This window comes from Vidua chalybeata, chromosome 5 (assembly GCF_026979565.1).
Source record: "Vidua chalybeata isolate OUT-0048 chromosome 5, bVidCha1 merged haplotype, whole genome shotgun sequence".
Taxonomy (NCBI): domain Eukaryota; kingdom Metazoa; phylum Chordata; class Aves; order Passeriformes; family Viduidae; genus Vidua; species Vidua chalybeata.
Genome location: NC_071534.1, coordinates 35,423,418 through 35,437,740, shown reverse-complemented (window position 1 = coordinate 35,437,740; position 14,323 = coordinate 35,423,418). Strand labels below are relative to the sequence as shown.

Sequence of the window (14,323 nt, the reverse complement as noted above, 5' to 3'; positions counted from 1 at the left end):
TCTTCTGAATTTTAGGAAGATACTGTCAAATCAGCTGACTAAGTTTTATTTGCTCTTCAAGAACTGGAAAGGAAGGAGAAACAAATGTAGTGGAGTCCCTGGGAAGCAAACAGTTACTTAAATTTAGTATACTACTGAAAGATATTGCCTTGCTCTGCAGTACGGTTTTCTGTTTTGTGTGATACCTTGATTTAATTAATGTCATTTTTGCCAGTGGAAGCTGCTTGTTGCAAGACATTTGTAATCATATAGAAAAAGAAAGTTAAGTTTCTTCTTCATTTCTCTTCTGTTGAAGATTTCGTATTGTGACCAAAAGTATGGTGGTTGCTGAATGCATTTTAATCTAAGGTAAGCATTTTGACAAATCTTATTTTATTCTTCAAGGTATGGAATATATGAACGATGTAGGGAGTTGGTGGAAGCTGGTTATGATGTTCGACAACCAGACAAGGAAAACGTAACGCTTCTCCACTGGGCTGCAATCAACAACAGGATAGATCTGGTGAAGTACGTATTACACTTTAAGTTACACTTTAAGTTTAAAATTAATTATGTCCTGTTTTTAAGGCAATTGAATGTCTTTAAATTTAATGTGTCTAATTTGTCCTTTTTTCCTTGACAGTATGTCAAATCTCTTGTCCATTAATGCATCTCTACCACTGTGACAAACAGCATTGCATTTTCTTCCCACTGTTTACTAGAGTGCATGTAACTACTGATGTGTATAACTGCATTTAAAATTCCCGTCTCTTGATGCAGTTCTTGCACTTTAGATTCCTCTGTCTTTAGAGGATCTTGTTGGTTTTTTTTTTTTTTGTATTGCTCACCTTATTGTGTGCTCTCTCACTTTATTTTTGCAAGACACTAGTTAATTTTATTTCCTCATAATTAAACTATTTAGTGTTTTTTTCTTTTTGTTCAAGCCTATCACACCTTTTCTGAAGTGTTCTCAATTTCCGCATTATGTGCAGTGGATAATTTCATTGAATATGTTGGCTATTAACTTGGTACTACAGAGATAAAGTTGTCTACTCTTGTGATACTAGATCTCAGTGTCTTGCTTAGTGGGTGTTGACTATGTAAGTTCTTTCCAGTGAAGTAGCTTAGCAGCTTGTCTGTCAGGGGTGCAGGCTTTGAATTAGACTTCTCTTATTTTTAGTATTTCTTCATCCCATCTATTTTGAGACTTCAGATTCAATGTACATAATGGTGAAACTCATTGATAAGGAAAACTACAGAACCTTTTCATATTTCTGTATTATCAGTGATAAATGTCTACAACACCATTCTGTTTTCATCATGACACTGATCTATTGGTATGTCTTCAACTCAGCTTTGTAAAAATGCAAAAAATTGGCCTTATGTCTCTACAGATACTTACTTCCTACAGTATTTCCCCATCCCCTGTGTCGAGCTTTCTCCAGACGAGGATTTCTCTTCTACTTTACCTTTTTCTAATAACAGTGACTGCATGCACTTTGATTCCTCAAGCACTGAATGAAAGCTGAAGTAGCTTTCAGATGCCTGCCAAAGACTTACTGATCCTAATGTGGAGATCAGTGGAAGTATTTTCTTCTTAAGGTGACCTCTTATGAGATCTGCTTACTTTGAGTATAAGTAGTTTGCTTAAATAGAACTTGCATGCCTGGCATCTTCTGTTGGAAGCTTAGATGACTCGCTGAGAGTGGGATTTTCCAGTTCTTTCTTTCTTCAGGGACCTTCTCACCTAGCACAAATTTCCTTCTGCAAGATCTGCTCAGTTTGGTTTTGGAGAAAAATCTTACCATTTTTGTATGCTGAAACCAAAATGCAGTGATAAATCTCAACCAAGTCTCAAAACACCCTTAAAGAAACATAAAATGTTATTTCAATGCACCATCTGGCAGGAGGTTGTCGCCTTGTCTTTTCCCAGTTGTCAAACTGCAAGTTCTTCCTTCTAAATAAAACCTACTAACCAGTAAGTAGTTCTGCTGTCAGTAGAATCTGAATGTATTCTGCATTTCTGCAAGGATCAGTGTTTGAATGAAAACAATCTGTTTAGTGTTCACCTCCCCATGAGTGGCTGTCACATCAGAGAGATGAATCCAAGCTTTGACTGTGAATTTCTCTGTGCTGTCTTTTTATCTAGACAAGATTTCCTTTGGAGCTCCTTCCCAAGGAAGAATAAATAGATCCTCAATTAGTAGCTGATACTTCACTGTAACAAAATTACTTTGTTTCTTTACCATATAATGTGCTTCGTGTTTTCACCTAGGTGGGACAAAGACTTTCTTAAAATCTCTGGTTTTTCTCATGGAGAAATAAAAAAAACTTAATTTCCGCAGAAAGATGTCGAAGTTTTGTTCTTTTAGTGTTGGAGACTAGTGGAGTGGACTGTCCTGCATCAATCAGAGCAGATCTTGTCTTTCACACTGTTTTGTTTTACTTTGGCGAATCTGTTGAAGTACGCCCTTGTGTCTAATGGCTCTAAAGATATTGTATAAAAACTTTTTCTTTAGATGTATTTAGTCTGACATGCATTTTTCAGTTTCTGTTCATAAAAGTTCCTAAAAAGGCTGGTTTTGAATTTTTATTCTCTGAATCAATAAGCACTCTATAAAATGAAGGTAGTTACTTAAAATAATGTTTTTCAAGTTTTTCTCTGTGTTGCCCTTCTTGCCATGTCTTGAAACACTTCACAGAGTTTGAGATGGCAGAAGTTCAATGCTGGGGATTTGAAGGACAGCTCATGTGGGTGGGAGAGCAGTGTTCATATGTACCTGACAGGTATTTTGAAAGTGAAAATCTGTAGGCACAGGTACTTGAAATGTACAAATGCTTACAAATCTATAGCTAGGTATAGACAAAGGTTAGACAGTGGTGAATGAAAAGCTAGAAGCCTTCCAGGAAGGCTTGTATTTGGAAACAATAATTCTTTATAAAGCATGCATTTTCTTTTACAAAGGAAAAGTAATACTGTTAGTTTAGTGCCCCAGACAAAACAGCACTGACAACAGTTCACAGAAACAGTACAAATGACTATGAATATGAATTGTTGCAGTTAAAAATAGATAGCTTCTTTTGTTCTTACAGATAGCTCATCTTTTTGTAAATGTTCTGGAAGGAAAAATAATGTCTATCCCATCATTTAGTAATATTTTTTAAATACTCAGATGATTTTTCTTCTTTGATTGATAACAATTGAAAAGTATGTAGAAATCTGAGTCCTTCACTAAATGTGTAACTTAAGATTGATCTCTGGGATCAATGACTTCAGCAGGGTTATATTCCAGTGATGATATAAGCTGCAAGTCTAATGGCATATAATTTTACAATTTAGCCAAAATTCTCTAAAAATTATAGTCTTCTAGCACCATAATCTTTTACCAGTAATTCAGAATTCTATTCAATGCAACAGCCCCATAATATTTAAGAATAGTTTATTAAATACTTCTGTGGTAGCACAGTTTGTGCTATTGTACCTACTGTACATTGTATATAGCAATTGTTCTGTTTTACCTTAGAATAAAATTAGGAAATAGCATAATGTTTAAAACACTGTAGGAGGCATCTCTTGTCTACCAACCCATGTCAGAAATGCAAGAAAATTGAAAGTATATGCATGACCTCCAAAAAGGAAGGTTATATGAAGGCAAGAAAAGATTCTGGTCCTCTGATCTCTAGCTGCCTATTTTGCATAACATCAAATGTGCTGACTTACGTTCTTTCTATTTAACCAAAATTATCAATAATGTTTACTATTTCTGTTATTCCAGGTACTATATATCAAAAGGTGCTATTGTTGATCAGCTCGGAGGAGATTTAAATTCTACCCCACTTCACTGGGCAACAAGGTAGGAAAAAAATCTGAAATTTTCTTCTCTCTTTTTTTGCTTAACATGGAGTACTGATGGTTTTATGGAATTGTTGTGTTTTATGGAAATACTTTGTACTAGAACTAATTCAGTCTTTGATAACTGGGCTCAGTGTGAATGTGGTATGTTTGAACTAAAAGAGCTTTCAGCATATGGTTTTTTCTGATATAGAGGAGGATGGCTGCTGCAATAGGAAAACAAGTGAAGTATAGGCAACTTACCTTACACTTACTTCTGAGATCATATTTTTGTCAAGCCATCTGAAGTTCAGTTAGCACTTCTGCAGATGGGTTGTAGGATGATTTGGTGTGACATTGTCCTTGCTGTGTTCTATTGCATATGTGGATTTTTTAAGAGATGAACTTAAAATCAGGGTTCTTATGTAGAAGATGATCAGAGAATGATAAATGGCTGGAAAAATTGAAGACAACCTTCAAGCAGTACCTGCTCCTTCAGACAACCACCTAGAAATAAGTGGGAAAGAAGCCATGTCCATATTAATATTTTTATCTATAGATGGCAAAAGGAGACTTGGAAAATTAGCCTTTACAAGATTTAATGTATCAAAATAATCTGTTTGCTAAAGGTGAGGACTTGCTTCTTAGCCTCTATTAAAGATTTTAGCTTCTATATTTCGTTTTGTTACAGAACACAGTCTGTGATTCTGTGTTAATAGCACAAAATCTTGACTAAATTTCCTGGTGTTCGTTCATACCTGTAATCAGTTCTGTGAAGCATTGTACGAAGTGGTTTCTGCAAAATAGAAAAGGTCTTTTACTTATGTCAGAAACGGTGTACTGACACTTAGGCACTGTGTCTAAAAGGAGGATATGCCTATGCTCATTACGCCAAAAAGTTGCATAAGCTTTTAAGATAGTGTGGAGGAAATGCAGACCTTCAGTTTTCCTTTTTTCCCCTACTTTTGTTTTACTACAGTTTTTAATCCCCACAAAAAGCGAGAGTTATCTAGCTAGGTTGACATCTCTTAAAATAGCAGGTTTCATATGTGGTTTGTAACAAGTCACAGTAGACTAGATTTCTCTATCATAACTTGGTTTTTTCATTGCTGTGCAGTACAGTTAAGCAAATTGCATGTGATCAATGCACTATATGTACAGAATTTCTCATATTAATGAGTTTGCTTTCTCACTTGGAAAATCAGATCATGGCAGTTGCTGTTTTTAAAGTATGTTAAAGTGTGGGAGTTCTGATAGTGTAATTAACTGCTAAACATACTTGTTGTATTTCATTATTCAAATTTTAATAGTTTTTCTGCATATAATTTTTCAGTTGTTTGTTTTTTGTGTTTGTTACATTTAGACAGGGTCACTTATCCATGGTTGTACAGCTGATGAAATATGGGGCAGATCCGTCGCTAATTGATGGAGAAGGATGTAGCTGTATTCATTTGGCTGCCCAGTTTGGACATACTTCGATTGTTGCTTACCTGATAGCAAAGGGACAGGTAAATTTTAAATAATACCATATTTAAATAGATTCTAGTAAATTTTAGAGTAGGAACACAGTTGAAACTTATACCGGTCATTAAGGAGATGCAAAATATTTGCTTGAATAAATATAAAAATAATTCCATGTCCTTTTTTGTAGACTACACTGTTGATGTGCCACCTATTAAATTACTTTCCTGCAATAGTCATCTGAGTACTTTGGCTTTAATTCACACATGCCTAATGTAGTATATGGAAATTCTGATTCTTTATTTCTAATGAATTTACTCTTTAAACATAGCTATGACAATAGTAGCAAGTGTTGTGGAATTCTTCAATGAAAATAAAACAACCTCAAACCTTCTTGCTAGTACTTTAAATTACTGCTAGATCTGTGAAGTGTGTATATAATGTGTATTCATTACTGTTCCTGTTTTCTCTCATCTGTCGTTCTGTCTGCTCAAAAACTTGATGGTGTTTTTGCTACGTGCCCTGCACTGTAATTTGTAGATTTACTCACCCATAGGCATGTGCCTGAAGCACAGATTTGATTTACTGTGTAAAGCATATAGAAAAGTCAAAACCCTCCTCTTGTATGACAGTGCTGTTCACACTTCTGTATTCTGTTTATTCTTTCAAATACCAAGTGAGATATGATCCAGTGAGTCATGTAGAATATTAAATCAGTGAGTTTGGTTTGTGTAAAATAAATACTGAATTTGCTGCAGAAAATTACTTATACCTGTACACGTGAAAAACCCCAAGCTATTGCTCCAGGCAGTATTCGGTTTGTATCTGTCTGGTAAAACTTAGTGTATGATAAAGAGTAAGCTAGGCAAAAGAAGAGTCTGATCCTGTTCTGTATAACTGCTGTTTTGTAAGAAATAATGATTGGAGAGGAGTGTGTTTTTATGAGGAGCAAGTTTTGTAATTTCTTCTCAAATTATGTATAATTGTATGTGGGTTTGATGTTACCAGAAAACTCTTGCTGGTATTAAAGAAGTATTGAACTTGTTCAACGCATAGCATTAATAAAGTACTAATAGCCTTTAAAGCATTCTACTGTGATTATGAAGTCTCCCTGTGTTTGTCTTCATGTTTGTATACAGATTTGTCCTGTTTATTTGAACATATAATGCTTCAATTGAAAAGAAGCTGCATGCCTTTACATGAGTACATACATAAAGACACAAAACTTGCCTTAAAATTTAAAACTTGTTAGTTTGAAAACAGCTCTTATTATCAATAGCTTTTAAAACACTGATTTTTATTAAATCCCTCAAATATTTTCAAGTATGATTTTGGTATTCTTTTTGGGATGTAAATTTAAATTAAATAACAATCCCTAAATGATTGTTCTCTAGCTGTATTACATACAACTACAGAAACCACATAGTTTATCTAGAAGCAGTGGGAGATACATTATTCTATTTTAAAATTTTCCTTCAGTTAGTACTGAGGTTATTAATTTCTTCCCTTTATTTCTTTCCCCACCTTTTTTTGTGGTGCTGAAATTTGGATTTGGAAACTTGAACTGCTTTTGCTTCTGTGGGCTTACCCCATGTACTGCTACTTGTTTTCCTTTTGTCTTTACAGAGACCAGGTTCCCTTATATCCAAAGAGTAGGCTAGCCTTTGTTCTGAACCTAGTTCTAGTACCTGTGTGGCAAATAACAGCTAAATAAATGTCAAAATAAGGGTCGAATGTCAAAAAATGTCAAAATGTAGGCTGTTGTGCTGTGTTGGTTCAGATCCTGATGCCTTTATGGATGAGCGTGGTCAAAGAAAAGCCAATTTTCATAACAGAATAGAGGACTGACAGGTGGATTAAGAAATTGCTCGTAATTGCTACCTTGTCTGTTTTTGAGACAAAACTGGACCCAACTTCAGTGTTGCCGTTTCACTTTCTTCTGGGCTGCAGCAGCCAGTGGTAAAATTTGCAATCTGAGGCTTGAGTCCAGCCCTTCAACTTCTGGAGTGTGGTGAAGGGAAAGAACTCTTGGTCAGATGCACTCTGGCTTTGATTGGAACTGAACCCATTTTCATGCCAGCACATACTACTCAGCCAAGAGGCACCAGTGGCTGATAGACGTTGCTTTTTGTTTAGTCATGCCTCTTACTGAATTCTGAAAGACTGATACTTGGCTGTATCAGAATTTGAACATGTTTGTGTCAGCCTGGGTCAAAATCAAGCCTGGTACAAGTACATGATATAAATATAATGAGAAATCAAGTAACAGAATCTGTATCACAGTTCAAGTTTAGGTAAGTTCTTTATTTTAAAAATTGTGAGAAAGAAAAAACTGAAAAAGAGCTTGAAGGTACTTAATAACATGCAATGTACAATTTGACTGCTTGATATTTTGCTTAGGCTACAAAAAATGCCAGAGGCATATCAGGAGCTTGCATGCACAAACATTCACCTGGAATAAGTTAAGATATAGATGTGGTATACGAATGGTTGAATAATGTGTTCTCATCCTGTGCATGTGTGAGGTAACTTAATCACAGTTAATAAATTACTGTAAAGTTGCTCATAGGGTAAAATTATAGTTTAAGTATTTCATACTCATAGCTCAGCTATCACTTTTATAGTTTAACTAGCACTTACTCATCAAGTACTTTTTTTTTTATTTTCAGAGTTTCAGTTTTGTATGTTAACTAATGTCTCGAACTATGTAGGGGTCACCTGAGCTATGGCTTAGAAGTAGGTGGCATCTAGGTTGAGAGCATGGTACCAGCAGCTTGGTTACTTGGGTGCTGTGATCCATAAGCAGTGCTCCTAAGCATTGTCACCTCAGTTGCCACTGAGGCTTCTTCTCTCCACCAAAGCTCAGGCTAGCATTAAGACACTGAACCCAGTATTTTATTTCCTAGACCAACTCAGAGCACATTACTTAGAGAATTGTAAGTCCAGTTGTGTTCTTCCTTATGATTCAAGACTGACTGTGTTTGATGGACTAGGGCATTCAGAACAGAGCTTTTGTTTGAAGGAATGGAGTAGGTTTAGTTCTGTGTGTTGTCTTCTTTGCTGGTCTGTGCTCTGTTCTATGTGACTCTTACAAAATCTCTGCTTTTAGTTGGTAACTAGCACATCTTTTCTAAATTAAGAAATATTGTCATACTTACATCAGCCTTACTGATAAATCTTCTTTAGTATATGCTTTTAAATCCTTTTTTCCTTTGCCTGGGCAACAGTTCATGTGAAAGATCTTTTCCTTATGGAGAATAGGATTCTGAGCAAGGATGTGACGGGTCTTTTCTATGAAGGTCTGTGTTTTGTGAAACAAGCAGTAATGGTTCTAAAGAGGATCAAACTCCTGGTTCCTTTCTGTTTAATGTAATTCTAAGTGGGATCTCTTGATGTTTTCTATGCTTATTTTATCACAATACTGGTTTGACCATTGCTTGTTAAATGTCCTGGTAAACCTAATGCTGCTCTGATCTCTAGCTGCTCTTCAGAATCCTTCCTTGTCAACTCTTGCTTTCAGAAAGTAGTATTAAGCAGCAGAAGAGTTGCTGCAACTCCTTTTCACGCAATCAAGATCTTTCTTCCCAGTATTTTTGCCTCACTAAAAGCTTTTTGTGCAATTAGTGTCCTAGGATTAAGTCTGGTTATCTTTGTATGTGAAAAGTTTTTTCTCCTTCAGAACCAGAGTTGTACTTTAGAAACAAGAGGATATTTTGCCCGTTGTGGTCCACAGAATTCACACTTGAACCATGTGCAGAGGGCCGCAGTACGTGCAACTTTTGATCATTGCATCATTTATTGTTTGAATCTTTGGTTCTTGCAGTGCTTGCACCGTGCACAGGCACACCCCTCTATGAGCACTGATCTGTCACCGAGAGTTAAACAGGAAAGTAATGCTAAGGTGCCTGTTGGGACACCACAGAATGGAAGAACAGTTTCTTAACATGAACCAGCTGCTGAAGGTTTACTTTTTTGCCACAGCCCTCTCTTTGGCAAAAAGCAGGAACAGAGCTTCCTTTCTGAAATGTCTCACTCAATCTGTGGCTATAGTAATGATCTGGAGAAATAACAAGATTTTTTGATGAGAGGTTTGTTAGAGCACATGTCTGCTATCCACAGTTACATCATCTTTGTTACATCTGTATAACAGTGTGCAAGTGAATCTTAGCTGCTTTGCTTCTCGTTATAGTTCCTTTGCAAAGGGATCTGCTTCAGCCAGTGTAGTAGCTGCAGCCTGCCTAGGCAAGTTATGTGTAGGGAATACTCTGGAGCTGATGGGTTTAGGTTTTTTCTTTTAGCTGAGTGTCATCTAGTGTGCATAGTGTGGTTTGGATTTGTCAGGTGGAATCATTGAAGGAACTTTTCTACTTACATCCAAACACATTGCCACTGTCACAAAGAGATGCTTTTCTATAAGAAATCTAAAGATGAAAGAGTGATTGTTCATGTTGCAGTAATTTGTACAATCCTCCAAGTATGTTGTTCACACAATGTGAGCTGTGAATCAGTCTCACTTCTCAGGGATGAATGAACTTGAGATTGGGCTGTAGTTCTAACTTCCTTCATGATTTCAACCACAGGGGGTTAAAGCAGTGCCAGCAGTTGCATAGTCCTGGTAGGCTCAAAAAGATCTAACCTATACAAGTACTGTGGGCAAACAGAATTGGATCCTGATCTCAAACCATATTACTCTTCTGAACAAACAGTACAAGCAAGTGAATCAAGTAACTGTTGTTCTTCCCTTCCATCAACTGTGTTTTGTTAATATGCTTTTTTCTTTTTTTAAATTAAGCAACAGAGTAAAAACTCAGAAATATAAGGTAATCTGTGGGCTAGAGGTGTTTTAAAAGCAATTATTTGGAGGAGCTAAGTTGGATTTTCTGGGAAACAGCTGCCTAGGTCAGGTTAGCAACAGCCTGAGTAGGGTTCCCAGGGTGCTGGGCATTTTGTAGACTACTGGAGCAGAGGAAGTTCTGGGAATGACAGAAAGCAACATCAGTCACTTTCTGGGTTTTTGTCAGGAATTTCTCTAGCAGAAGACTTCATTGAAACACTTTCCAATCTAATTTTCCTAGTAAGAACTGAGACAAGCTATGTTGTCATAGCTCTGGTGCCTCTAAGGAAAAGTCTTAATGTTAACTTGCAGTTATTTTGTTAGTGCTGGTCTGTGAAATCTGCCCAAATGTGCTTGAGAGTCTAATCTGCCTCAAAGTATTTAGGAATTACCAATTTCCCTAGGCAGGAGAGGAAAGAGATTGTAGATCAGTTTTATTCCTGAGGAGGTTGTTTTTATTAATGGCTTTTTTCCAATCTTAAAATTCTCTGGCATCCATTACCTGGGTATCCAGATACATAAATACCTTTGGAACTCAGTGAACTAAAGAAAAATTGCTTTGAAAGTGGAAAAACAGGTGCAATAGCATTTAGTAGGATGTAGGATTCAGACAGTGGTATTTATAGTAATTTATCAAGTATCTTTTCAACTATTGGTGCAGTATTTTAATTTTCTTCTGCTTTTTAATGCAATAATACACCACCTATATATATCTTTAATGTTGAAGATGAATTGTGAGTTAGAAATTACTGGTCTTACACAGCATGACTGTTTAATAGTTTCCAAAATAGATTGGAACAGTTTTTATTTTTTGGCAATAGTGGCATTAATGTTTGTTTTCATTTTTTAAATACTATTTGAGTGCTAAAAACTTGCCAGTTTTTCTTCCAATTCAGATGATTAGTCTTAGAACACTGCTTCTCATTGCAAACATTGCATCTGCTGGATCTTGAGTATGCTTATTTACCTCACCAACTTTTTTTTCTTTTCTTTTTTTTTAGGATGTAGATATGATGGATCAAAATGGAATGACACCTTTAATGTGGGCAGCTTACAGAACACATAGGTAATACATGCAGTTTTGACTTTATCTTAGTGTTAACCAAGTGGCATATAGTAGTGAATATATGGTCTGGGGAGTTTTTTGTAAGTTTTTTTTCTGTTCTTTCCACAGTTGCCATTTTATCTTTCTTCGTATATGGTTATTGTAAATTCATCCCACTTGGTAGCTCAGCCCCACACAGCCACTTCTTCACTGCTGCCAAGTGGGATGAGAAGGAGAATGAGGAAGGTAAAAATGAGAAAACTCATGTGTTGCAATAAAGACAGTTGAATAGATAAAGCAAAATAAGGAATTCATTTGTTACTTCCCATCAGTAGGCAGAAGTTCAGTCATTTCCAGGTCAGCAGGGCTCTATCACCTGTAACAGTTACTTGGCAAGGCAGATGTTGTAACTCTGAATGTTCTCTGCTTCCTACTTCTCTTCCCCAGCTTTTATTGCTGAGCACACTGGATATCTCTTTGGTCAGTTGGCATCAGCTGTTCCTGCTGTGTCCCCATCCAACTTCTTGTGCACCCCCAGCCTGCTCAGTGGTGGGGCAGCATGAGGAGCAGCAAAGGCCTTGACCCTGTGTAAGCACTGCTCAGCAATAGCTAAAACATCCCTGTGTCATCAATACTGCTTTGGTCACAAATCCAAAACACAGCACCATAGGAGCTACTGTGGAGAAGATTGTAGTGTTAGATTTTGGTAAACACAAAACTAGAGTTGTAGAACAAATGTTTCTTGATATCTCAGAATGAGCTGTCTTAGGGAGATCCTTTGAAGTCAACAGAATGGTGGTTGGTTTTGTTTCGAAGAGATTTTGAGTCATTCATAATTGGCAGCAAAAAACGTCACTTTGCTATTACATAATGTACCTGATCAACAATCTTCATAGAAATTGAATGCATCAACAATAAGTTGGGATGTATTTTAGTTCATCTGTAGATCTAACAAGAATTTTCTTTTCTAGTGTGGATCCAACACGATTACTACTTACATTTAACGTTTCGGTTAATCTGGGAGACAAGTACCACAAAAACACAGCATTGCACTGGGCTGTGCTAGCAGGAAATACTACAGTTATTAGTCTTCTGTTAGAAGCTGGAGCTAATGTTGATGCTCAAAATATTAAGGTAAATGTTTGGTCTGGCTTTATTGTAAGTAGTTTGAGGCAGAAATAACAGAGACTATGATAAATCTCAATAATAGGTTATTATTGTGGGTATAGTGGGATCTTGAAGATGGAGCAAAGCAATGCCACTAATGTGTCATTTGGCAATTTTTTTCCTAACAGTGATGCATGACCATTAGATTTGCACCATAAAGGCTACTCAAGTAAATTATTTAACAATGATTTTGTGTAAATATAGGGGAGTGGGATGTGCAATTAGACTGCATGTGTGAAGACTGGTGTATATGGATGCAAAACTGGAAACCTGACCGAATGTCTTCTAGTGAAATTCTGGGATGACTGTTTGTTGGAGTGAGATGTGAGACATGTCCTGTCCAGGGAGCTGACAAATGCTCTAGTCGGTCTCCCAGTGAAAGTAAGCAAATTGGAGGCCTGAAAATACCAGTAGGAGTAAAATAAGTAAATGGGCTCTTTTTTTGCATGTGAACTTAACTTGCCTGATTGCCAGAACTTCTTAACAATTAATTTAGATTCTGTACTAACAGAGCCCATCTCCAGCATATGTTAGACCAGCAAAACAGCTCTTAGAATTTCTGCCATAGACTTGGAACTCCTCCAGCCTTGGAAGGTGTGCCTTTGGAATGTGGTTTTCTCCATTACTTCCAGATACTCTGTATATCAAATTAGATGCATTTTGCTATCCAAGCTGTTTCATCTGTGGTGTCAGAGAAGAATTCACTTTTAGAAAAAGAATTCTCTACTTAGTTTCTCTTAAAATATTTGTATTTTCCACTTGAAGAGTGTTACAGGCAGAGTAGTTATGTTTGAAAACACAGCTGTAACTTAATTTATTTGTCCTTTCGCCAGTTTTCCTACTGATTAAGATGGCTGGGGCCTACTTTTCTTGGCCACAAGTGATATAAATATATATTAAAAAAAAAAGTACACATCAGTTATCTTGGAGAGCATGGAAGAGCCTTTTTAAGGGAGCAGCCAAATTTTGCTGGCAGCTTTTTAGGTCCTACATCCACTTCAGAATACCAGAAATGTTCATAATCATGAATGAAAACTCATTACAAGGAATCACCTTTATACATGCTTAAATAATCTAGCCCCTCTCATGGACTGAAGATATATTAATTATTCCTGGTCTGTAAGTTCAGTTGTGTGAAGGAGTAATGATTCTAGTCTCACTTCTTGTGTTGAAAAGTTATTTTCCTATGCCACCTATGGTAAAAAATTTAGGTATTTTTGTGGGAAAGAAATCAGTATGTCTTACCTTAACTTGTCTTGACACACTGATTAGTGTGACAAGAGTTCTAAAGTCATCACCATACCTCCATTTCTGGACTCCTATGAAATCTGTAACAAAATTTGCTGTGTTTGGCTATATGAAAAAGTATATGCTAGCCTGAAGTAGTTCATGGTCTTGCCTTCTTTATTGACAGACAGCAGCAGTCAGTAGAAGAATAGGTTTTTGAACCTGCTGGATCATGATATCTTTCCAGTCATGCCAGAAGACGTGTCTGGTTTCACTGACCACTGCCTATCTTCTGCAATGAAGTCTAGGTTTCTTGAATGCCTTCCCAGGTTTTTAGGTTCTTCAGAGCATCAAAATCATTTGAGCAATGGCAGTTTTGCCATCCAGCAAATGATTTTATAACAGATGCTGATTTAAGTTGTAATAAATATACAGGAAATATAAAAATTTGGTTGACTCTTAAAGGCCAATAGAAACTCAGTTTGGTGCCCCTCCTTTGACTGTTCAGCAGAAGTTTTCTTTGAGCCAAAAATTGTTTGGCTCATGCTTCCTCACAAATAAAAGGAACTGAGAGAAGCTTTTTCCTGATGCAATTAGTTCCAGATTTCTGCAGCACCATCTAGTGAAGTCCTTTTCTCAGATAGCTCATGGAATTGACCAAGAATGGTGGTAAGACAGCTGATATTACAGAAATGCATTGGCTGAAAGCTGTTTGTCTTCTTCAAATGATGACGTGACTGAAATATTAGATGCAAACTTTGACTTTATTGTTATCAGC

The 14,323-nt window shown here is 36.5% G+C and overlaps 1 protein-coding gene across 1 annotated transcript in view; it reads left to right on the top strand.

Annotated features, from left to right (window-relative positions):
• The window catches only part of ZDHHC17 (zinc finger DHHC-type palmitoyltransferase 17), a 60,472-nt gene that overhangs the window by 24,771 nt on the left and 21,378 nt on the right, over positions 1–14,323 (top strand). The window contains exons 3-7 of the mRNA XM_053942907.1: positions 385–507; positions 3,756–3,833; positions 5,175–5,319; positions 11,108–11,172; positions 12,123–12,285. Coding sequence (XP_053798882.1) covers positions 385–507; positions 3,756–3,833; positions 5,175–5,319; positions 11,108–11,172; positions 12,123–12,285 — 574 coding nt within the window. The remainder of the gene's footprint in view (positions 1–384; positions 508–3,755; positions 3,834–5,174; positions 5,320–11,107; positions 11,173–12,122; positions 12,286–14,323) is intronic.